This window comes from Hyla sarda, chromosome 2, assembly GCF_029499605.1.
Source record: "Hyla sarda isolate aHylSar1 chromosome 2, aHylSar1.hap1, whole genome shotgun sequence".
NCBI lineage: Eukaryota > Metazoa > Chordata > Amphibia > Anura > Hylidae > Hyla > Hyla sarda.
In genome coordinates this window covers 226,572,331-226,598,376 of record NC_079190.1, presented here as the reverse complement: position 1 = coordinate 226,598,376, position 26,046 = coordinate 226,572,331, and the positions used below count along the sequence as shown (strand labels likewise).

The following is a 26,046-nucleotide window of genomic DNA, read 5'->3' as shown; positions in this document are numbered from 1 at the left end:
GTCCAGGACACAACACTTATCCTGTGAGGTGCAGCTCAGCTATACAAAAAGAACTGTGTGGAGATTTAGAACTTAGCACAAAAAATATCGCGTGGCTTGCACAAGCATGGTAAATTTGCCAAATTTAGACCAACCAAATTATCTACAAAAAACATCTATCTATGCCAACATTGATAAATGTCCTCCATGTCCTGACATATAGAAACTGCTTGCTCAAGCAATCGCTGAGCAATATGATGATGGCATTTTCAATGTGTCTTAATAAAAAATGGGAAGCCCTAAGAAACAGGATGGTTCTGGCAGCTTTGTTTGAAAGAACTAAGTGAATCCCCTGAAATACCCCCGCCCCACATCATTTGTGTTTTGTTATTTTGATATATGGCATTAGTGGCAAGGCTTTATGTACAATTGGCAGGAGATTACTAATTTGTATATTATGTATTATGGTTTGCTTTTTCAAATCTTTTTTTAAATTTTTATTTTTGCCATAACTACTGTGGCTGTACCAGCCTCAATTACAGGGGCAAGCAGGCCAGATGAGTGACAGCCTATGGATGCCAGTGCTCAAATGGGTGCTGTGTACCTAGCAGTTAGGAAGACAGAAACAATAAAATGCTGTTCATTGCTTCTCTTGGGTCTCCTGGGCAGACATTGCTCTAGAGCAGGCCTTTTCAATCATTTTCTACTGGAGTCTCACCAGCTGGAGCAAAGTTATATCTAGTCTTCACTATTGGTGATGGATGCCCATGCACATAGTAATAATATTGTTTGGTATAGCTTTTATTTGTCTCTGTAAAAACTTTGTTTTTGCTATCAGATGAGGTCATTCCCTAGCCCCAGGATAGGGCAAAACAACCTGATCAGTGGGGTTCCAATTGCTGGGACCCTAACCAATCATGAGAATGGGGACAATATTGTCCCTGAAATAGTATACATCAAGCACTCCATTAGTTTTCTACAGCTGGCAAAAAAGATTTGGTGGCCTCATAGCAAATGAATAGAGCGCAGTGTGCATCATTCTTTCCTGGGACAGTTTTGTCCTCGTTTTTGTGATCAGTTAATAGGGATAGCTTTGTGACATAGGACTACTGCTTTTAAAAGAAGTACAAAATGAGTCAATGTTGCTAAACCATTGTTATAGCTATTGTAAGGACTGTGACACTTGCAGCCACTCTTGTGAAAACTGCTTCCCCAGCTTTACCTCACAGTTTAAAGGAGTAGTCCAGTCCTGAAAAACTTAGCCTCTATCTTAAAGATAGGCGATATGTTTCAGATCACGCCCCCTCAATACAACTCTATGGCAGAGCTGGACCGCTGCCTTCTGCAATCTTCAGCTCTGCCGTAGCGCTGTATTGGGGGGGGGGGTTTGTTGCCCGCTACTATGTGTGGTGGTCAACACGCCCCCTTCCCGCGGGCTACTGGGGCCCCGTACAGGAGATCGTGGGGGGGCCCAGCAGTCGGACCCCTCTGCGATCTGAAACTTATCCCCTATACTTAGGATAGGGGATAATTATTATTATAAATTTTTTTTTTTTTTTTAGGACTGGACTACTCCGATAAAGAGGAAAGGGTAGCACTATCTATGCAGCATGTCTCTCACATCATGGAATAAATTCACAGTTCCTTTGAAATCTACCTGTGGTGTGCTGCTTCTATATTTTTGTATGCATTGAGGAACCAGTGGACCGAGGTTCAGAATATGCGGGCACCCCAACTTCTTTTTTTCTTTACATTTCTGGAGGTGCTGTTCTTATTGGATATTTATGCAGATATATATATATAAAAATTTATATAAGGGTACATTCACACGTATCGGATCTGGTGCTGCATTTAACAATTTATTTGTATTTATTTAATAGCTGAAAATCTACAGCGCGTACATGATGTGTGAATGTTCCCTAAGGATAAGGTCACACATGCTGTATTTAACTTCACATTTTTCTGCAGCTGCTTTTACTACCAGTTTACTTTTAAGGAGTAGGAAAATAAGCAACAGCATGCTATGGCATGCGTTACCCTAACCTAAAATGGTGTAAAAAAAAATACAATCCAGCACTGAATCTATATTTTATTTATTCGATAATTATTTAAGGGGTTGCCCCACCTCAATTCTTCCAGGTTTTTCAGCTATCTCCTGCTTACAGTGGCCAGTGGTGATCGTAAATGCTTAAAGGAGGTAACGCATTTTGACCCGTGGGCTTCTCTGTTTACGTATCTCCCGGAGTTACACTCAGTAATATGTTATCCCCAAATTTGTTGCGAGAGCATCACAGAAATAATTTGCTTTCCAAAAAGGATTTCTTTAAATGTAATAATGTGTGCTGTATATATGTGTTTAAATGAAATCACAGATTTGAATTTGTGTTTTTTGTTTTTAACCTCTTATGGGTCTCTCTTGTTTTTAGATGCATCTGCTGCACTATGGGAATTTCTACATGCACATCTGATGCTGTTATGGCTCAACAGGTTTTACATCTATTCCTGTGCTGCATTTGGTATCACTGTCTGGATCTGCAGTCATGTCATCACAGGGAGAAAAAAGAATCAGGTCTATATATTTATATTTTTTTCTGCTGTCCTGTTTTGAGCATGGTTGGTGTACTAGTTGGTTTGCAAACGATCATTCACATTACCAGAGTGTACATTTTAGTTTATAGAGCGACACAATCTTTGATCAGCCAACATTTGCTTGTTTCACATAGGGCAGTATTCATCCCTTTTGGTTAGTGATCACGGTCACAAACCGAGACGAGCGGGTGGTAGGATTATTTATAAAATCACTATTTGTCTACACTAGACCGAAAATAATGATAAATAATCCCTCTTACACTACCCAATTTAAAGGTATCGCTGCCAACTTCCTGCCAACATCCTTCCTGTTTCGTTTTCACACTGTACACTTTATGCAAAAAATTACATATTTTCTTTATTTTCTGGGTCAATACGATTAAATTGATCCTAGGCCTGCACGATATATCGCAACAGCAATTTTATTGCGATTTTTGCCAATTGGGATATGTCGATTTTGTCCGTTGCTAAAAAAGTGCATATTATTTACCTGCTCCGATGACAGCTGCCTGACGGCAGGAGCTCTGGTGATGGCAGCAGGGGCTCATGTGGCGGTGGCATGGGCTCCTTTTGGTGGCAGCGTGGATTGGTGCAGCAGCAGCACCTCACTGCGCTCCCCTACCTTCATTGGCGGCGAGGATTGGCCTAGCAGTCCACGTGACTGCGCTCTCCTCCTGTGATTGGCAGCGTACATCAGGTGAGGAGGTTAACCCCACAACGGCCGGCCGCCATAAATAAACGGCGCAGCCGTGCAGCAGGGAAATGAAGTGAGATCAGGAGCTCAGCTCTCTTCAGACTGGCTAAAGCTGGACATCACCGATCCGGGTGATGTCCGGCATTAACCTTTTAGACGCCGTGATCGCAAGGTTGATCGCGGCGTCCAAAATGCCGGTAGCCTCCGGCTCGTCCGATCGGCACTCTAATAATGCTGCCAGTAGTAATGGAGCGCCGAAAACATTGATCAATGCTGTGCTATGAGCTCCTATGGCACAACATTGTTCAGTGTCTGCAATCACAAGATTACATCTAATAGTCCCCATGGCAGTGTTTTCCAAACAGTGTTCCTCCAGCTGTTGCAAAGCTACAACTCCCAGCATGCCCGGACAGCCTTTGGCTGTCCTGGCATGCTGGGAGTTGTAGTTATGCAACAACTGAAGACATACTGTTTGAAAAACACTGCCCTATGGGGACTAATAAAATCATGAGGGAAAAAAATGTAAAAACAAAAAGGTATTAATTGTTAATAAGCCTCTTCCCCATTTCAAAATAAATTAATGTAAAAAAACAACCATACAGGGTGCGTAAAAATAAACATAACCATGTCGCGTGCGTAAATGTCAGAACTATTAAAATATAACCTAAATGAAACCGCGCGGTATTAAAAAGTGACCAAAAAGTAAAAAAAATAATGGTACCGATAAAAACTACAGATCACAGCAGAAAAATGAGCCTCATACAGCCTGGTATATGGAAAAATAAGAGAGCTAGGGGTCAGAAGAGGACAATTTTAATCATAGGAAGAAAAAAAACAAAAACCCTCACAACAAACCCCCTCACGGTCCTTAACCCCTTAAGGACCGAGACCTTTTTCACCTTAAGGACCGGAGCGTTTTTTTGCAAATCTGACCACTGTCACTTTAAACATTTATAACTCTGGAATGCTTTTAGTTATCATTCTGATTCCGAGATTGTTTTTTCGTGACATATTCTACTTTAACTTAGTGGTAAAATTTTATGGTAACTTGCATCCTTTCTTGGTGAAAAATCACCAAATTTGATGAAAAAAATTAAAATTTTGCATTTTTCTAACTTTGAAGCTCTCTGCTTGTAAGGAAAATGGATATTCAAAATATTTTTTTTTTTGGGTTCACATATACAATATGTCTACTTTATGTTTGCATCATAACATTTATGAGTTTTTACTTTTGGAAGACACCAGAGGGCTTCAAAGTTCAGCAGCAATTTTGAAATTTTTCACAAAATTTTCAAACTCACTATTTTTCAGGGACCAGTTCAGTTTTGAAGTGGATTTGAAGGGTCTTCATATTAGAAATACCCCATAAATGACCCCATTATAAAAACTGCACCCCCCCAAAGTAGTCAAAATGACATTCAGTAAGTGTATTAACCCTTTAGGTGTTTCACAGGAATAGCAGCAAAGTGAAGGAAAAAATTCAAAATCTTCATTTTTTACACTCTCATGTTCTTGTAGACCCAATTTTTGATACCCCACAGGTGTTTCACGACTTTTGCATATGTAAAAAAAATTTTTTTTTTTACCTAAAATGCTTGGTTTCCCAAAAATTTTACATTTTTAAAAAGTGTAATAGCAGAAATACTCCCCAAAATTTGAAACCCAATTTCTCCCGATTCAGAAAACACCCCATATGGGGGTGAAAATTGCTCTGCTGGCGCACTACAGGTCTCAGAAGAGGAGTCACATTTGGCTTTTTGAAAGCAAATTTTGCTCTGGGGGCATGCCACATTTAGGAAGCCCCTATGGTGCCAGAACAGCAAAAAAAAAACCACATGGCATACTATTTTGGAAACTAGAACCCTCGGGGAACGTAACAAGGGGTTAAGTGAACCTTTTATACCCCACAGGTGTTTCACGACTTTTGCATATGTAAAAAAAATAATTTTTTTTTTTACCTAAAATGCTTGTTTTCCCAAAAATTTTACATTTTTAAAAAGGGTAATAGCAGAAATTACCCCACAAAATTTGAAGCCCAATTTCTCCCGAGTACGGCGATACCCCATATGTGGCCCTAAACTGTTGCCTTGAAATACGACAGGGCTCCAAAGTGAGAGTGCCATGCGCAATTTGAGGCCTAAATTAGGGATTGCATAGGGGTGGACATAGGGGTATTCTACGCCAGTGATTCCCAAACAGGGGGCCTCCAGCTGTTGTAAAACTTCCAGCATGCCTGGACAGTCAGTGGCTATCTGGCAATACTGGGAGTAGTTGTTTTGCAACAGCTGGAGGCTCCGTTCTGGAAACAGTGGCGTACCAGACGTTTTTCATTTTTATTGGGGAGGGGGGCTGTGTAGGGGTATGTGTATATGTAGTGTTTTTTACATTTTATTTTGTGGTAGTGTAGTGTTTTTAGGGTACAGTCACACGGGCGGGGGTTCACAGCAGTTTCTCGCTGGCAGTTTGAGCTGCGACAGAAAATTTGCCGCAGCTCAAACTTGCAGCCGGATACTTACTGTAATCCTCCGCCCATGTGAGTGTACCCTGTACATTCACATTGGGGGGGGAACATCCAGCTGTTGCAAAACTACAACTCCCAGCATGTACGGTCTATCAGTGCATGCTGGGAGTTGTAGTTTTGCAACAGCTGGAGACACAGGTTGTGAAACACCGAGTTTGGTAACAAACTCAGTGTTTTGCAACCAGTGTGCCTTCAGCTGTTGTAAAAGCTACAACCCCCAGCATGTACGGACAGCGGAAGGGCATGCTGGGTCTTGTAGTTATGCTACAGCCGGAGGCATACTACATTGGCTGGGGATTGTAGTTATGTAACAGCTGGAGACACACTGGTTTTACTACTTAACTCAGTGTGCCTTCAGCTGTTGCAACCACCAGATGCACCACTACAACTCCCAGCATGCACTTTAGCTGATTGTGCAAGCTGGGAGTTGTAGTTACACAACAGCTGAAGGTACACTTTTCCATAGAAAGAATGTGCCTCCAGCTGTTGCAAAACTATAAGTCCCAGCATGCCCATAAGGGCATGCTGGGAGTTGTGGTGGTCTGAGTCCTGCTGTTGCATAACTACAGCTCCCAGCATGCCCTTGTTGCATGCTGGGAGCTGTTGCTAAGCAACAGCAGGAGGCTGTCACTCACCTCCAACGATCCACACTGCAGGACTGTCCCTCGCCGCCGCCGTCGCTCCTGGGGCCCCGATCCCAACAGGTACGCCGGGGATCGGGGTCCCCAGCACCCGGGGTCTTCTGCCCGCACCCGCTCACGTCCTCCGGAAGAGGGGCGGAGCGGGTGCGGGAGTGACACCCGCAGCAGGCGCCCTGATTGGTCGGCCGGTAATCCGGCCGACGAATTAGGGCAATCGTGAGGTGGCACCAGTGCCACCTCACCCCTGCAGGCTCTGATCAGCCAGTAATTCCGGGTCATCGGGTCACTGGAGACCCGATTGACCCGGAATCCGCCGCAGATCGCTGGACTGAATTGTCCAGCGATCTGCGGCAATCGCCGACATGGGGGGACATAATGACCCCCCTGGGCGATATGCCGGGATGCCTGCTGAACGATTTCAGCAGGCATCCGGCTCCCCTACGGCTAGCGGTGGGGGTCGGAAATGCTCAGGGCGTATCCATACGCCCTCGGTCCTTAAGTACTTGGAAACGGGGGCGTATGGATACGCCCTATGTCCTTAAGGGGTTAAAGGGGTACTCCCGTGGAAAACTTTATTTTTTTTTTTATTATTTTTTTTAAATAAACTGGTGCCAGAAAGTTAAACATATTTGTAAATGACTTCTATTAAAAAAAATCTTAATCTTTCCAGTACTTTTTAGGATCTGTATACTACAGAGGAAATGGTTTTCTTTTTGTCACAAAGATCTCTTCTGACATCATGACCACAGTGCTCTCTGCTGACATCTCTGTCCATTTTAGGAACTGTCCAGAGCAGCATATGTTTGATATGGGGATTTTCTCCTACTCCATTCTTAAAATGGACAGAGATGTCAGCAGAAAGCACTGTGGTCATGATGTCAGAAGAGATCTTTGTGACAAAAAGAAAACCATTTCCTCTGTAGTATACAGATCCTAAAAAGTACTGGAAAGATTAAGATTTTTTTTAATAGAAGTCATTTACAAATCTGTTTAACTTTCTGGCACCAGTTGATTTAAAAAATTTTTTTTTTCCACAGGAGTACCCCTTTAAGGGGAATACACATGCTCCCTGTGTTCCCTTTCCTGTGGCTGCACTGCACAATAAAGCAACACAACAATGCTGGAGAGTGCGCGGACTACACTATACCAGGCCAGGAGAGTGCGCGGACTACACTATACCAGGCCAGGAGAGTGCGCGGACTACACTATACCAGGCCAGGAGAGTGCGCGGACTACACTATACCAGGCCAGGAGAGTGCGCGGACTACACTATACCAGGCCAGGAGAGTGCGCGGACTACACTATACCAGGCCAGGAGAGTGCGCGGACTACACTATACCAGGCCAGGAGAGTGCGCGGACTACACTATACCAGGCCAGGAGAGTGCGCGGACTACACTATACCAGGCCAGGAGAGTGCGCGGACTACACTATACCAGGCCAGGAACATGAAATGCGAAGGAGGAATTAAGCTAATTTCTTCCCATTTCATAGCTTATCCCCTCTATTTTATGTTTAGTCAATGAACATGTAATTGCACGAGTTGGCTTTATGAAATAGAGGGATTGGACATTAAATAGGGGGGATTTCACCATTTGTTTATTATATCGAGATCGCAATCTAACATGACATATCCTCTAGAATACTTATATAAATGGTCCCAAAATGGGTCGGAGCATAACTGACACCTCCGGGTCCTGACAGATCCTATTGACTCTAATGGTGTCCGTCAGGGATCTGTTATTATACCAGAGTTTAGTGAAGAAGAAAAAAGGGTCCTTTTGCGCCATGACCTGTATTTTTTTTTTTTTTTTTCTGACATGTGATGTCACCACAAATCAGCAATTCTGTAATCTGTACTCTCCAGGCTGCACAAGATCAGCCATCCTGCACGCTGGAGAGGGGTGAGGAGACCTCTGGTGACCATTTTAGCTCATCAGACCCAGCCGAATGTGTTGCAAGTTGTATTTTTACTAAAGATGCCATGATTCTTAACGATGATGGCCTCTACGGGGTGATCGCTGATGTCCGCCATTATACTGATAGCAGCCGGAGTTCACCTGTTGTGCAGCTTCTGCAATATAAATGTACGATGCTGTGCACAAAGTTACAGGGAGCAACAGACATTCATCCCTCCTACAGTCAGTCTCTGCAGGATGCTTAAGGGGGAGCAAAACGTATATACCTTCCCTAGTGCTTCTATCGCTTTTGCAGTCCCAGGTTTACCTGAATCTTTTTTTTTTTTTTTTTTTTTTTTTTATTTCACGTACCTTTTACAAAAAGTCAAAACATACAACATGTCAAATATATTAGTATCGCCAAGTCTTCCTGGCCAACCCTATACTCTGGTGCTTCTTTCCCCTTGAAAGAAAAACAAGGGCGCCCTCGATCTTATTTACCACTCTTGCGTATTTTACACATCACTTTATGAAACAAACACACAAGGAGAAAATTGTTACGTAGCAGGAGAATACATTTACTCACCCTGTCTTCTTCCTAATTTACCCTCCCCTGAATCTACCCAATAGTATTTGCATTATTCGATCCCTGTTATGACCTCTGTAAGGGTCAGATGTCATATGACTCTGGTGACGAGCATAGGGGCTGAAATGGCCCCCAGGGCTAGGAATTTCCTGTATGGGTACTGTAGGCTGAATTTCATTAATAGAGCTGGTTGGTCACATCCGCTCTTATGTTCCCCTACTCCGTTCCCCCACAGTAATAGTTTACACAGCCTTACCAACCTAGGACAGCTCCTTGGAGGAGATGGGGAAACTCATCATGATAGAGCACTTCCACTGCAGAGCGGCAACAAGAGGCCTAATGTCAGGTGAGCTACGAAAGGTTGTGGGCAGGGCTACAAAAGGCCAGGGGCGGAGCTACCAGCACGCCTGAGGAACATTGTCAGTATAATTGGTACAGGTGGCGAGAGATAAAGGTCGACGAAAGATGCCATCAAGCTGTAGTGATGTAGTCTCATCGCTACTGGGACCTAATGAAGGCCTTAGGTTAACCATATGAGTACTACTATTAGACTTAACCCCTTAAGGACCCGGGGTTTTTCTGTTTTTGCACTTACGTTTTTTTTCCACCTTACCTTTAAAAAATCATAACTTTTTCAATTTTGCACCTTAAAATCCATATGAGGGCTTATTATTTTCACCACCAATTCTACTTTGTAATGACATCAGTCATATTACCCAAAAATCTACGGTGAAACGGAAAAAAAAAAATCATTGTGCGACAAAATTGAAGAAAGAACGCCATTTTGTAACTTTTGGGGGCTTCCGTTTCTACACAGTACATTTTTAGGTAAAAATGACACCTTGGCCCTCACTTACTATTGCAAACCCGACATGTTTTGTCAAGTTGTGCGCCAGAAATTCTGTCTGCGCCAGATTTTGCGCCAGAATTGAAAAAACCCCGTCTAACTCTCCATTCTGTTAAGAAAACCCGAAAAAAGGGGCGTGCTCTCCGAAAAGGGGCGAGATCCCGACATTTTCACAAAAATCCAACATATTTACTAAGGTTTCCACATAAAATGTGGTGGATTTGAGCTGAGGAAAACCAGACAGATCAGAGCATGTGTTTAAAAAAAAAATAAAATAAAAAAATAAAAAAAAAATTGCTAAATGTAGGGGAAACCTACATGGAAAATAAATTGTAGGGAATTAAAACCCACAAAGAAACCTACACAACACTCTTAGTAAATAAGGGCCCTTATCTTTATTCTGTAGGTCCATAAGGTTAAAATTATACCCTACCTTTTTTTGCACCGTGATCTGGAGTTTTTGTATTGATCGGACTTATTGATCGATTTTTATTTAATTTTTTCAATTTATAAAAAGTGACAAAAAATGCGCTATTTTTGACTTTGGAATTTTTTGCGCGTACGCCATTGACAGTGTGGTTAAATTAATGATGTTTTTAGAATTCGGACATTTCCACACGTTTAATTTTATTTTTATTTTCAATTTTTTTATTTTTTTTTTAAATGGGGGGGGGGGGGGGGGGGGGGGGAAGGGGGGTGATTTAAACTTTTTATTAGGGAAGGGGTTAAATGATCTTAAATTTTTTATTTATTTTTTGCGATGTTATAGCTCCCATAGGGGGAACGCCTCGTCTAAAGGTTAATAGTGCGGCACCACAATCAGTGCCGTGCGCTATTAGCCACGTGTCCCGGCCTTTGTTAGGTGCCGGGTCCGACCCGCTATGACGCTGCTATAGAACTGGAGCGGACTCGTGACGTATCGGTACGTCATGCGTCCTTAAGAGGTTAAAGGGGGTGGTCCAGCTTTTTGTACACTTGAGGTACACATTGGGTGTGCAGTAGAGGTCCCCCCCCCCCCCCCCCCCCCACAGACATACAGCCTTCAGCCATATATAGTGTATGGCTGGAGGCTGTATGCCTGTTTACTGCCCCACTTCAGTGTTCTGACCACCACTCCTCCGGTCCGTAGCAGTAGGTCCCGGGACCGGAGGAGCGGTAGTCGGAGCACCGAAGATGACGTGCTGGTGCTCGTTTGACACCCATGCTGTACATGATGTAACAGCCCTTCTTACCTTTTCAATTTGGCCCCAAAAAGGAGCAAAAAGGGGACAGATCCACCATAAATGAGTGAAAACACCAGTTAGTTAAAGGAACACATTCAATGGAGACAGTTTTGTATGGTAAAGCTGCGCCAGGGTTTTATACCTAGAGAAACTGGGAATCGGCAAGAACAGTGGCCGACATTTATAATTGTCTTTAGACTGTTTTTTGTGTCTACAAAAGGCGCAAGCAGGGTTTTTGTGCCTTTTTGGTTTACCCATTTCTGCTGATTTTGGCAATACACATGATATGGAAGGGTTTTATGAACTGCTCCTTTTTGTGAAAAGGTGCAAAGCCACTGAACAGTCTCTAAACTCCACCAGCCCAGACTTAGCTTAGCTTTTTGGTCCATGTGAAGAGAGAAGTTTCAGAAAATGTGACCTGCACAAAATTTATCAAATGCTCTGTGACATTTAATAAATTTGGTGCTCCTACGCATTACCAGCACACAAAAAAAAAAGGGTGTAGAAAAATGCTTCACTTACACCTACAATGATAAATGCCGTCCTGGGTGTCCTGGTTTACAGAGGGACATATTAAACTGCTGTTCCCAAGAGTCCAGGAACTCAGGTTCTGAGAGGTAGGCAGAGAAGTAATGATCTGTATGGATGGAAAAATGTAAGGCGTTTGGACATTTTAGAAAGCAGAAGTTTTCAAACTCTGTGGGATCTCTTACCAGGGAATGAGCGGGGGAAAGTTTGGCGCAACAGTTCTAGACATGGGAGAGCATACTTTTTGAGAAGATTTACATCTGTCATGGCTTGCGTCTTCATGTTAAACACAGTCTAAACCTTGGCTTGCCTCTACCGGATGTAGCCTGGTAGCACATGCTCTGTTGGCACCAGTACTTCAGACCTCTCACTGTGAAAGAGATCTCCCTGGGGCAGGGAAATTAATATTCATGAAGAGGGTGGTTTGGTAGGGTGAGTATTTAATTTTAAGTAAAAATATATATAGACTTGGGAATGACTTCAATGCTGTGCTCAAGTTCTGCTACACGTTTGTTTTAAAAGGGGAACAAACCGTACAAAAAACACAAAATTTAGTGATGTTGGAGTCCCTGGGTCATTACTGTGCTCTGAAGTAAGTTGCATCTGTTCCCCATTCATCCACTAGAAGAATGAATTCTTTGTGTAGGAAATGAAGCAATTATGAGATAATACAAAGGGCTGATAACTGGGAATGTTATTGTTTCTTGAAATCCCTTCTGCTGACCAGGTACAGTAATTGCTTTCTGCAGTCTGTAGAATAGATTTCCTTCAAGTCACCTCTAATGTCAGGATGACTACCCAATAGTCGCGAGATCCACATGTTATAGATACACTGTCCAAAAACATTTGCAAACATGGACTGCACCTACAAACCTTACATGACCAGAACATAAAAATGGGAATGGGGCTTAGGAGTTTAACCCCTGGCATTGACCAAGCAAATGGTACTGGCTATAGTAATATCCCAGAGCTGTGGCTGCCATTTGTTATGCTATAGTACTAACCCAGGTATTTTTAATCTTAACAGGTGGAAGCATTGTCTCAGAATGGTACACCCCCATTAACAAGTAAAGCAATAACAAATAAAACGCCTGGTGGAAATAAGGAGAAGGAAGTCTTTGTTTCTGGAGTCAAGGTTTTCTATGGATCCCAAACTGGTACTGCCAAGGTAGGTTACAGTAGAAAAATTCTGTACTGACTGCTATAGTGTTAACCCTTGTGTTTACAAGGCCTATTAATCTGTCTTCAAGAAAGAGACAGCACAGAGTCTTCTCCTTTTTCCATTTTAGTGATTAGTGGAGGTTTTGGCACTTGGTCTCCCAGAGATTGTAAAGTCTGACATATATAAAAAGTTTTTTAAATGGCAGTAACCCTTGAAAGGGTATATTTTAGGCTGGTTATGACTAATGTAGCTACAGACTTGCCATTTCCAATGATCTGTTGCTTGTGGCAATATGCCAGAGAGGAGTTTAGCATATTCACTAGGTAGAATTGAGAAACTTCTGTGCATAGTGAGAAATCTGTCAATCATGAGCTGGTTGGCAGGAAAGGTGGCCCCTAATCAATATCCTGGTGCTTCTAAACTACGTTATGTTACATATCGACACAAACAATAGATCACAGAAAGTATATGTTGCTATAATATGATACCATCAGCTGGGGGCAGCATAACCGTTCTGAAAGGTTCCCTTTAAAGGGAGACTGACAGCAGGGTCACCTGCACTAACCTGATTATGTACAGGTAGCTAGAAACTGGGTCACCCCCGCACTAACACGTTTTATTTTTTTATTTTTTACCCCAAGTGAAAATAGGTGCAGCTTTTCAAACAAAATACATCTAGTTGCTAATGTGGTAATTTCTTCTGCAAAATGGAGGTGGCCTGATGCCGACATCACCGACTGTTTCATGAATGTTCCATTCCTGCTTCACTCTCAGCATGACGTGGGTGATGAATTCAGCTGGAGCAGGTGGGAGAAAGTGTTGCAAATACAGCAGGGGTCCACCTCCTTTGTGCAGAAATGACCTCATTGGCAATTTCACCTGGTAAGAAGCGTTCCAAACTGGGTCACCTGCACTATCTACCTGTATATTTAAAGGGGTGCTCCGGTGGAAAACCTTCCTTTTTTTTTTTTATCAACTTGTGCAAGAAAGTTAAACAGATTACTTCTATATACAAATCTTGATCCTTTCAGTACTTATCAGCTGCTGTATGCTCCACAGCAAGTTCTTTTCTTTTTGAATTTTTTTTCTGTCTGACCACAGTGCTCTCTGACACCTCTGTCCATGTCAGGGACAGACCGTATACTGCGGTTTTAGGTCCGGTGGGAAAACTGCATACAGGGCAAATAATGCCCAGTTTTAGCTCCACTCAGCTGTATACGGTCCCGTATTGGTAAAAAAGTAATGTGAACCCAGCCTTACACAAGAATAAATAATCCGATATCTACTTTAAAGATATAACATAGCATGTTACATCATGTGCCCCTTTTTTTTTTCTCCTTGCTCCTAGGGCTTTGCTAGTGCTCTTGCCGAAGAGGTCACTGTTCTGGGCATTCCTGTGGAAGTTATTAACATGAGAGACTATGATCCCGATGACAGTTTGGCGGAAGAGGTGAGCAAACTATAAAGAGAAATTCCCCTTTATTCATATGAATTGTATTTCTAGACATGGCCAAATATTCTTAGTGGCTTTATCACTCTTTGGAAGGGTTAAATAGATATCAGGTAAATTATCAGTATAATTGTTTGTTCTTATGCAAGCAGTAGTGCATATATTGCATTAATATATAAGAATTCCGCACAGACATTCTGCTGCAGCAGAGTCCCATTGATTTCAACATCTGCCGTGGAAATCCGGAGTCCGCAGAAAGAATTTACATGTCTAATCTTTCTGTAGAGTCTGAGACGAGTTTTGCCGGCACTCCGCTGTTGGGGGAATGTCCACACCCATGTGAACATAGCCTTATATTTCTAGAACACCTGGCAATCAGCTGACGATAAAGAGATCCTGTCAGCACATATGTGCTACACAAACAGCCCCTGTACCTAGTATAAAGCTGGTAAATATCTTCCACATAAGGCCTTTATACTAGGGATCGACCGATGATCGGTTTGGCCGATATATTATCGGCCGATATTCACGATTTTGGGCGTTATCGATATCGGCAATTACCTTGTCGATAATCCGATAATGCGCTGCACTGCAACCGCCCCACCCCACCGACCCACCGCGCCGCGCCGCACCGCAGCGGCCCCATTGCCTCCCCCATCCCTGGTTTTATAATTACATGTTCCCGGGGACCAGGGTCCACGCTACTTCTGGCTCCTGCTGCGTCCTGTGTTACGCTGTGTGCTGCGCAATGACGAGTGACGTCCTTAACGCGACGTCACCATCAGTGCGCACAGTGACAGCTCAGGAGGATGAGATAAATAGCCGGTAACTTATACCGGAATATCTGTATAAATTATCGGCCTTAACTTCCACAGATTATCGGTATCGGCCCTAAAAAAAAACGATATCGTTCGATCCCTACTTTATACGTACAAAGTATAGGAAAGGGGCAGCACACAACACTAGGGCTAGGGTACACTGCACCAATACCTAAATGTGCAATGGCTTTTAATGAGTTAAAAACTAGAAAAGGTAGTCCTCAAGCGTACTTAGTATTAGGATTAGTGGCATATGTTGAAAAAAGCAGTGTATCACATTTATTATATAGATAAAACGTTATCATACAACATGCATACCACAGGGCCCTTGTGGTAGCCGAGGTAGAGGATAATAGAAAACCAGTATTTTTTTTTTTTTTGCTCAAATTTTTTTTTTTTTTAATATAATTGTTTAAAGAGTGTACTTTAAAATAGTAAAATAATAATTATTATATGTAGAATTAGCAATTCACAAGTCTATATAGATGTAACTTTTTACCAGGCAGTACTGTAGATGTGAGTATAGTTGATTTAAGTAGAACAGTATTGTATCAATAATCTAAGTTCATGGTGTTTGGTACGTTATGCTAATGCATATTTAAGATGCAAGATGACTTAGGTGCTATGCACCCTCCGGCATTAGAACATGTTCCTGTAAAAGTGTCTTTCAAACATTCACTATTTAACTACTTGGGGTTTATTCATTGAATCATATGGATGATAGGAGCTTGAACCCTAAGGGGTCGGGGTCCTCTTTGATTACTGTGGAAAAGAGAAATGGTATCAGCTCACGGTTTGGCGATATGCAGGGGGATTGTTGGTAATGTAGTCCCGGTATAGTTGATATCGTATACCAGGACTACAGTACCAGTGATCCCGCAGTAGGATTTCATGGCAGACACGAAGGCCTTTTGAAGGTTCTCAATCTGCCATGTAGCGGAAGGGGACCCTGTGATTGCATTATGGGCATGCTGATCAGAGTCCTGACAGTGTCGGCAACTGTCAGGCAACCTAAATTCTTTGGTCGCTATGGATGATGGCTTTTATGGGGTTAAATGTTCAGCAGCAGCATGATCAGTCAGTGAGATTACTGTTCCTTTGGTGTCCCTCTTTTGAATGTGTCTACATTTTTCTTTTGGTTTCTCTAGGGCAGGGCAGTGGTCTTCAACCTGCGTACGTCCAGATGTTGCAAAACTATTTTTTTTGGTTGGTTGTCCGGGCATGCTGGGAGTTGAAGTTTTGCAACATCTGGAGGTCCCCAGGTTGAAGACCACTGCTCTATGGAATAGGACAGTGGTCTGTTTTATTCCATCTAGCAAATGAAAGCTCAGATGAAGGTCGCACATTCAAAAACTGACACACACGTTTGACCTCTGACAGGTGGTTGGATCTGGATAACTTTTTTTACCATTTGCATCAGGAGGTATACACTAGAGATGAGCGAACTTACAGTAAATTCGATATGTCACGAACTTCTCGGCTCGGCAGTTGATGCCTTTTCCTGCATAAATTAGTTCAGCTTTCGGGTGCTCCCGTGGGCTGGAAAAGGTGGATACAGTCCTAGGAGACTCTTTCCTAGGACTGTATCCACCTTTTCCAGCCCACCGGAGCACCTGAAAGCTGAACTCATTTATGCAGGATAAGTCCTCATCAACTGCCGAGCCAAGAAGTTCGTGACGTATCGAATTTACTGTAAGTTCGCTCATCTCTAGTATACACCACAAATGATGTGAAAGGAGGCATAGAACTGTGTGTGTTGTGTGTGGTTTTCCTTATTTGGCGACCGTCCTGCAGTACATCCTTTAAGATGCCCACATTCACTTAGTGTATCCTACAGAAAGTGGCTCTTTTGTACAATGAAAGAGAATGAGGAATGGTTATAGTGTAAAAACTATTTTTTTTAATTTTTTTTTTTTAATGAAGCCAGTGAACTCATTACTTTTGTGCAGGTATTCAGTGCATTTTTGTAGCTTTATTTTTTAGTCAATCCCCCAAAAAACGTATTGCTATGAAATGGGTCAACACATGAATGCTTGTCACAGTTCTCTGCTGACGTGCTGAAATGTCATTACTAGGATGTCAGACAAGACACATGCAGGTCAGCAAATCTTTTATTTGTACAGAATATGCCTCTTACAAACAATTTCTCATGACAATGCAATGTGTTATGTCCAGTGCATGACAGAAATTTATAATATGCCAATCCAAAAATCTGTGTACCGTCACCTAGTAGTCTCATGCACCCTTACTAGGGTTGTCTGATCACACAGGTTGTTACAGATACTGTGCCGATATCAGAATGATAGCTTTTATGTACTTCTCAATGCAAAAACCATGGCACACAAGTAATTTGAAGCCGATTTAAGCAGAATTTCCATGTAGAAATTGTGCCTAGAATCCTTGTGGAATCAAATCCCCATTAAAGAAGTCTTTTCGTGCCCGACATTACAGAAAAACGTATCCCCTATCCGCAGAAGAAATATTGCAGCGCCAATAGGCCCTAAGCAGGAGTTGACCATGGACAAAGAGTAATGGAGGATTTTGGGAATTAGTGCAGGTTGTCAAACAATGGAATGATATTTAAACATGTATTTTAAAGGAAAACTGTCAGCCAGTTAACCCACACTAAACCCAATATATTGGGTGAACTTGAGTCCATAAAGCGTTCACTTACTTTAATGTGTTCCCTGGCCGCTGCGTTCTCCCCCGCTTAAGTTCTGTTTGTCCTCTTTGCAGTAGCACTTTGAAGGTGGTCCCCCAGCATCCATATCTCTTTGGGTCCCAGAGGAAGGTGCTTAAGCCAGCCCCCGTGGTTTGCATGTGAATTTTCTTCAACTTTATGTCCTAGTGACGTGGAATCGCATGCCCACGGAGCGCAGGGCTCTGTCTGCAGAGCGTATGTGCCTGATTTTATTTTTTATTTTTTTAACGCAGCTCTCGTGTCCGGATTACGTTAGAGCTGTGCGTATGAAGAACGCTCTGTGCAATGTAACTGAGCATGCGCCAGGCCCTCACTACTCCTGACTTCTGCGAGGGCTCGGCACATGCGCAGAGTGCTCTCCGGGGACGCACAGCTCTCACGTCATCAGGTCATGAGAGCTGCGTAAAATTTTCAAGTGCATGTGCTCTGCAGACAGAGCGCTGCGTTCCGGGGGCATGTGAAGAAAATGAATATGCAAATCATGGGGGTGGGCTTAGGACCCTTCCTCCTGGACCAAAAGAAATATGGACACTGGGGGGACCACCTTCAAAGTGCTGCTACAGACAGGACTTTATTGGCAGAGAACTCAGTGGCCAGGGCACACACTAAAGTGAACGCTTTATGGACTCTGGTTCTCCCACATGATCACCCTGTATATTGGGCTTAGTGTGGGTGAACTGGCTGACCGTTTTCCGTGTACAAGTGTACTCCTCTTCTCAAATTCTTTGCCATTTCTGTTCTACGGACGTCTGGTCTCACTGCACAGCACTTCGTGGTCTTGGTCATGACCTGGGGAATTGTTGTAAAATGCAAGTCTAGTTTTGCTGCAGTGGCAGGATATGTATTAAAATTTCTGCTGCACCTACCAACCCCAAGACTTGCGTTCAAGATACAGATTTCACTTAAGTCCCATAGACTTGCATTGGACTCCCACCAAATCTGTATCTTGAACGCCATAGGCACACACAAGTCTTGGGCTCTGAAGATGCAGCAAACATTTAAATACTTAATTTGTACCAAGACCGGAAAGTGCTCTGCCGTGGGACCTGGCATTTTCTTTTCTTAAACTTTTTCGCTTTAGGCATTTTTGTGAACTGAAACTCTGGTACTGTGGTGAGTCAGCATTTGCTTATCACTTTTTTGCCGCTAAACACAAGAGCACATCTTACTTGACCTACATATCAGCTGTCTACAGCCAGATTGCTTTAGTTTCACATTTTTAAATGTTTATAGACTAGAAATTGTGTGGCAGTGAATTTAATGGCACATTAGCATTTACATTGTAAATATCCTGACACGGCCCAGTTTTCATAGGAAGCTTCTCTGCCTGTGATTAAAAAGGGGCAGCCCAAATTGTCTTCACACCCATTATTGTGAATATGTGCATTAAATTGGCAAACATGAGGCTGCGCCTTCATCTGCCAAGTAGCAAGACTACTTAAAGGGGTACTCCGCTGCTCGCAACTTATCCCCTATCCAAAGGATAGGGGACAGATGTCAGATCGCCGGGGTCCCGCTGCTGGGGACCCCAGGGATCTCTGCTGCGGCACCCCGCTTTCATTACTGCACAGAGCAAACTCGCTCTGTAGGTAATGACCAGCGATACAGGGACCGGAGCATCGTGACGTTGCAGCTCCGCCCCCTAGTGACGTCAAGGCCCACCCCCTTAATGCAAGTCTTTGGGAGGGCACATATTCACACTCGTGCTTTAGTCATGGTCGTTTTAGTGATCACGCAATGTATGCATGGCCTATTGCGTCTTTTCCTTTTCTCCCCTCATTTTAGGATAGATACCTATACACATTGGCACTATTGATCATATGCGTATTAAATATATGCAGGTATTCTTGATTAAATTCCACAAAATTGCTAAAAATTTTGCAGGAAGCTTTGCTGAACTCAAATTTAAGCGGAATTTCTGCTGTGTGAACATAGCCTTAGGGTCTATTCACACGGCAGAATTTCTGCATGTGGAATTCCACAGAGATTACGCCTCCAAAGCCTAATAGTCTGCTATGGGATTCCAGACTTCTGAATTTCCGCACAGATTCCGCACAAGCCAGAAACCACCCAAATGAATGTCGAAGCAAAAAATGCTAACCTACCACGTATGTTTTCTGGAATGGGCAAATATGAAAGCCAAAAATGTCAAGTGGATTTCGGATTAGTGACAGTTTTCTAAAGAAAACTAAAGAGGCCTTTTTTCTTCTTTGAAATCTTAGTGTTTCTTCTTCTATAAACTTCTATGGGAGGCAAAAGTGCGGCAAACAAAACACAATTTGGGTATTTGTGCCAGAAATCCGTTGTGTGGAAACATGGCCTGAGGCTAAAGTCATGGGATTAACCAGTTTCCAGGACTGTAGGAGCAACTTCTTTTGTTTTGTTTAAAAAAAATAATAATTAAAAAACTTTCACGTCCAGAACACCGTGGATACACCATTGGGTTTACACAGACAGGTGGTGTCATGTTCTGAGTGTTTTCTTAGCATGCTTTAGGACTGTTGGTATTTAAACCACCACAGGGGGCAGTACAGAGATCTCTTCCATGATCTACCCAGTTGACTGTATTTATAACAAGGGAGCTTTTTACTGTAAGAGCAGTTTCTGCATTGTCTTTGTCTTCAAACTTGTAACTCCACTCAACGTGTCTCGGATATGCTGAATTAGATTATGAAATCCCCCCCCCACCAAAGTTTAAAAAATAAACCAATCTGGTTCCTATGCTCTGCACAGGTTTTGCTAAATCTCCTTTATTAGTAATTTACAACGGCATTTACAGATGCACAGATTCCTAGGTAGTTAGTTTGTGTGCCATAGTATGATGATCTAGTTATATGACCCATCCTGTGATCCAATATTCTTTATAAATGGCCTTTTAGTCATTTGTTCAGATGGCACAATGATCGGTTCCTGTCCATATGGATTCTCCTACCAGATGCCTTTTGGAGCTCATCCCAGTAGAACTCATAAATGTTGCCTGTCAGGGAAGAATGTTGTTTGAGGGTACGTTCACACATACAGGATCTGCTGAATATTTTCTGCTGATATTGCTACCTATTAAAGTTTAATGGGTAGCAAAATCAGCTGCACAAAATATGTAGCGGATCCTGTATGTGTGAACGTACCCTGACACTGTAATTCTTTTCTGCTGTTTTTTTTTTTTTCTTGTGGGTTTTAAGACTCATCTATGCGAGCAGATAAATGATCACGTATGATAATAAACAAGTCCAGCGTGCTTTGTTGGAATGCCTGTAGGTACCGCTTGCTGAGGTTATGTGTGCAAGGTGTGAGGGAGCGATTTCATCGGGATATGGGTATATTTGAACCTCTAGTTCACTACTAGTATGTATTATTGATGCTGCAGTGGGGAGAGACGGACGGTTTGTTTGTAAGGTGGGTGGGGTGGGTGGAGGGGGGGGGGGTTTACTGTTGGTGTACTGTGTTTTTCGTTTTTAAAATGTTTAAAATCTTAATAAAAATATCTGATTTAAAAAAAAAAAAAAAAAAAAAAGTCCAGCGTGAATAAGGGAGGTGTCTAAACAACTAGTGATAAAATGTTTGTCCACTTAAGAGATTATTCACACAATTGCCACAAAGTAATCTATCTTTATGATGATGTGATATGTAAACATGATCCGTTGTACAGGAAATTTACATTATTAAAAGCTGACCAAATTGTGAAACTAGAATGACTGTTTAGAGAACATCGGGGAAGATTTATCAAAACCTGTGCAGTTGCCCATAGCAACCAATCAGATTGCTGCTTTCATTTTCCTGAAGCCTTAAAAATAAATAAATAAAAAAAATCTAATTGGTTGCTATGTGCAACTGCTTTACTCTTCCTCTACAGAAGTTTTGATAAATCTTCCCCATTGTTTGTAAACTGTTGTATGTAACAATAAAGCGGTACTCCTCTGCTCAGCGTTTGGAACAAACTGTTCCGAATCCTGTAGCCAGTGCCGGGAGCTCTTGACGTTATAGCCTCACCCCCCATGACGTCACTCCCACCCCCTCAATGCAAGTGTATGGATTTGCATTGAGGTGGCGGGTGTGACGTCATGAGGGGGCAGGGATATGATTTCACAACCTCCTGGCGCCGGCCACATAGTTCGGAACAGTTTGTTCCAAACGCTGAGCATCGTAGTACCCCTTTAAGTCCCTTTTTACTGCTATCCTATTGCTTAGGATAACAAGGATATTGTACTCATAGCTGGTACTGTAGTTCTGTTGCTAAATAGGCACTGTCAGATACAAAAACTTTTGATATGTTGTAAAGCATGTATAACCAATAGGTTTTGCAATTGCTTTCATTAGAAAATTTTCAGTATTTCATACTGAAAAAGCCAGTCAAACTGCCCCCCTGCCTGCTTGGGCACATACTAATTCTGCTGTGTCCATGCGTCATCACCTATGTCATGGACACACTTCCTTGATTGACAGCTGTGAGTGCAGGGCTCACAGCTAAAGGAAAAATCCTCCCACTGTGTCAGTGAGGACAAGCTGGGAGTTGTAGTTTTGCTAATGCTAGGGGAGATGTGAGCAGACAGCATACTGAGGGAGGGGGCGGAGACCTGCACAGTGAGGCCACGCGCCCTCCCTTTGAGAGGAAATCAGACCAGTGAGCTAAATTAAAAGTGTAATAAATAAATAAAATATATATATTTTTTTCCCCTTTTCTAGACAACAAGTCGAAGCATATGTGTTTTTATCGTTGCTACTTACACTGATGGACTGCCTCCTGAAAATGCAGAATGGTTCTGCAAATGGCTAGAAGAAGCCTCCAATGATTTTCGCTTTGGAAAAACCTTTCTTAAAGGTTTGAGATATGCAGTGTTTGGATTAGGGAATTCTGTATACAGCAGCCATTACAACACGGTACTTGCCTTTTTCTTTTTCTAATCTTTGATCTTTGTTGCTATATTGCTCTACATGTGCCTTTTTTAGGTTCGGGTCACACGTGCCGTAGGTTGCTGAGTTTTGCTGCATGTTTGCCTCTGATTATTACCCCTTGAACGCAATGGGTAGGAAAATATGCAGATACAAAATACGGCACATGGGATTCTACCCTTGTTCTCTTGTTGTTCATCTGTGCAAATGCATTATAGAGTTTCCTTTTTAAAGGAGTTCTGTAGTGTAGCATAACTTATCCCCTATCCAAAGGACTGCTACCCCCGCTATCTCCTGAATGGGGCCCGGTCAGCCCGTTTGAAGGGGGCGTACTAACCCCCGCACGGTGCAGCGACCGACACTCCCCCTTCTGGCAGACTGCCGGGCCCTGTTCCAGAAATCGCGGGGGGTCCCCCCTGCCATCTATAACTTATCCCCTATCTTTTTGGGTAGGGGAGAAGTTATGCTTCACTGCACTACTCCTATTAAAGTCAGTCATCTTTGGTCTCTGCCTGTGGACTGGTAAAAAGGCACAAGCTGCTGAGAGAAACTATGATTGGCAGGTACAATATTGGTACCTTTATTTTTTTTAATTTTTTTTACAATTTAATCCATTGTTTAAATAATACTGATAACACAATATACTCATATTCATTAAATATATACACACAAAGGTGCCACATTGGCCCTCATTTACTTAGAAAATTGGGTTGTAAGTCTATCTTGCTTTCTTACCCGACTGCTTTTTTCCCCTGGTATTTATTATGTCGCATCCTGTTTGTCGCACGTGGGTTTTGTTGGTTTTGGTTTCCAACTCCTCTGACCTGTCGGGAAAAAATCCACAACAATTCAACAAATTCGGGTTGGAAACCTTTATAAATACGTGGGAAAGCTCAGAAATGTCGGGTTACGCCCCTTTTTCGGGTTTGGGAGAATCCACATCGGGTCCGTCGGGGGAAAAAATGTTGCATCGTGTCGCAGACTGGCGCACGATGTCTGCGACATGTCGCAGACAAAGATGCGCCAAAAAAACCCGACAAAACAAGTCGGGTTTAGAATAGTAAATGGGGGCCATTGTAATGTTATAAACTTAACAAATTAGACTTTGCAACCCACTTGGCATTCCTCTTGGTTGCTAAAGCCTAGCAAAGTTCAGCCCCTTCACCAATTAGTTACTTTGTGTCAATTAACTAATGAGAGGTTATGTATGAATTCAGGGTCAAAAGCCTTATACAGCCATGCCCTTACTTTATAGCCCAAAAGCCTGTGGACATACAGGATCTGTTGCATATTTTCTGCAGCTGCTTTTGCTACTCATTGAAATCAGTGGATAACAAAACCACAGCAGATACTGTACACTAGGGGTGTGAATCGCCAAGAATTTGGCGATGCGATACCAGTGTGGCGATTCGATATATCACGATACCGTCTAGGTGACGATACATCGCCCACCAGGGAGCATTCACAAATCCCTTTAGACGCCGCTGTCAGCTTTGACAGCGGCGATCTAGTAGTTTTAACGTGCACTTTTCTCATTTTATCCCGTCCGGGCTGCAAAATAAAAGAAAACACACTTTCTCTTACCTGCCAACGAGCCCCTGGAGCTCCGGTACACTCCGGTACAGGTGTTCGGTCCCCGGGCTGTATTCTTCTTATTTCCTGTAAGCCCTGCACGTCACACGGAGCTTCAGGCTATCACCGGCCGCAGCGATGTCCCGCCTCGGCCAGTGATAGGCTGAAGCTCCGTGTGACGTGCCGGGCTAACAGGAAGTAAGAAGAATACAGCCCGGGGACCGAACACCTGTACCGGAGCTCCGGGGGCTCGTTGGCAGGTAAGAGAAAGTGTGTTTTCTTTTATTTTGCAGCCCGGACGGGATAAAACGAGAAAAGTGAGCGCCGGACTACTCCTTTTAATAGCCAGCCGCGGTGATCGCCGCATGCTGGCTATTAGCGGCGGCCCCCGGCTACTGAGAACAGCCGGGGCTGCAGAGTATGGAGCGGGCACGAGTCGGGAGCCCGCTCCATACACAATGCAGAGCACCGCATGCTGGATACTAGCGGCGGTGATGCATCAGCGGCCCCCGGCTACTGAAATCAGCCGGGGGTCGCAGAGTACGGAGCGGGCATGAGTCGGAGCCTGCTCCATACACCCAGAGTGCCACCGCGTCAGATCCGGCCTGCCCGGCTCCACAAATGTGGAACTTGTATCTCCTGATGCCTGGGACATGCTGTTCCAGGCGTCAGGAGATACAAATTCCACATCCCTAAAAGAATAGATTCAAAAATATTTTGAATAGATTCCGTATCGCCAAGTGAAAAAAATCGCGTTAATAGCGCGAATCTATTTTTTTATTTTATTTTTTTACATCCCTACTGTACACCTTAAGTGACAAGGTGTAACGTCATGTGAATTTGTGAAAACCTCCATTCTTTAAAGTGTACATGTCAATGACAAAAAACGCATTGCAAAACTCCAGAATTTCACTGCGGAGTTTGCTTAAAGCAGTGTGTTCAACATTGGGATCAAATATTTGTGGATAAAACTTTACGCCTTATCATGAAAAGATTCCTTTAGAACTAAAGCCATAACGTATAACTATAATGAATATCACTAATTTCTCTGCTTCATTTACAGGTTGGTAAAAATATTGACAAGTGGCTGTGGATGCTGAGTGGCCAGCGGGTCATGACTCGTGCAGAGGGAGACTGTAATGTTGTAAAGAGTAAGCATGGCAGCATAGAAGCCGACTTCACTGCCTGGAAGGCAAAGTTCTTGAGCAGGTTGGAGGCACTGGTGATTGGTGAGAAAAAGAAATGTAGCGGAAAATGTAAGAAAGGAAAATGCAAATCAAAAAGCGATGAAATACATTATGCAGACAAAGACGAGAACGAACATGAAGAGTCAGAACATGATGGCTCGGAGGTAAACCTGGACAGATACATAGAAACTGTTTACTTATAGTCCTAGTTATATGGGTATTCATTGCACTAATAAATATATACAGTATCGCTAGTAGAGCCCTCACAGATTTGTAAATAGTTTATCTTTTCCTGTGATAGCACCAAAGAAATGACACACAATGTAATGTAGTGAGTGCACAGCCTGTAGAACAGTGTAATGTTGTGTCCCCTCAAAATATCTTAACACACTGTCATTAATGTCTGAACCTTCGCAACAAAAGTGACTACACTTCTGAGTAAAAATGTCCAAATTGGGCCCAAAGTGTCAATATTTTGTGTGGCCACAATTTTTCCACCACTGCCTTAAGCCTCTTGGACATTCACCAGTTTTTTACAGGTTGCCACTGGAGTCCTTTTCCACTCCTCCATGATGATATCACTGAGCTGGTGGATGGTGTAGAGTCTTTTCGCTCCCCCACCTTCTGTTTCAGGATGCCCCACCAATGCTCAATAACATTTAGGGCTAGAGATATCTTTACCCTCAGTTTCTTTAGCAAGGCAATGGTCGTCTTGGAGTTGTTTTGAGGTTGTAATCATGTTGGAATACTGCCCTGCGGCCCAG

The 26,046-nt window shown here is 42.9% G+C and overlaps 1 protein-coding gene across 1 annotated transcript in view; it reads left to right on the top strand.

Moving 5' to 3' along the window:
• TYW1B (tRNA-yW synthesizing protein 1 homolog B) overlaps positions 1-26,046 on the top strand; it is a 183,889-nt gene that overhangs the window by 6,820 nt on the left and 151,023 nt on the right. Inside the window, 5 exon segments of the mRNA XM_056556476.1 lie at positions 2,406-2,548; positions 12,533-12,673; positions 14,016-14,117; positions 22,317-22,511; positions 25,159-25,446. Coding sequence (XP_056412451.1) covers positions 2,406-2,548; positions 12,533-12,673; positions 14,016-14,117; positions 22,317-22,511; positions 25,159-25,446 — 869 coding nt within the window.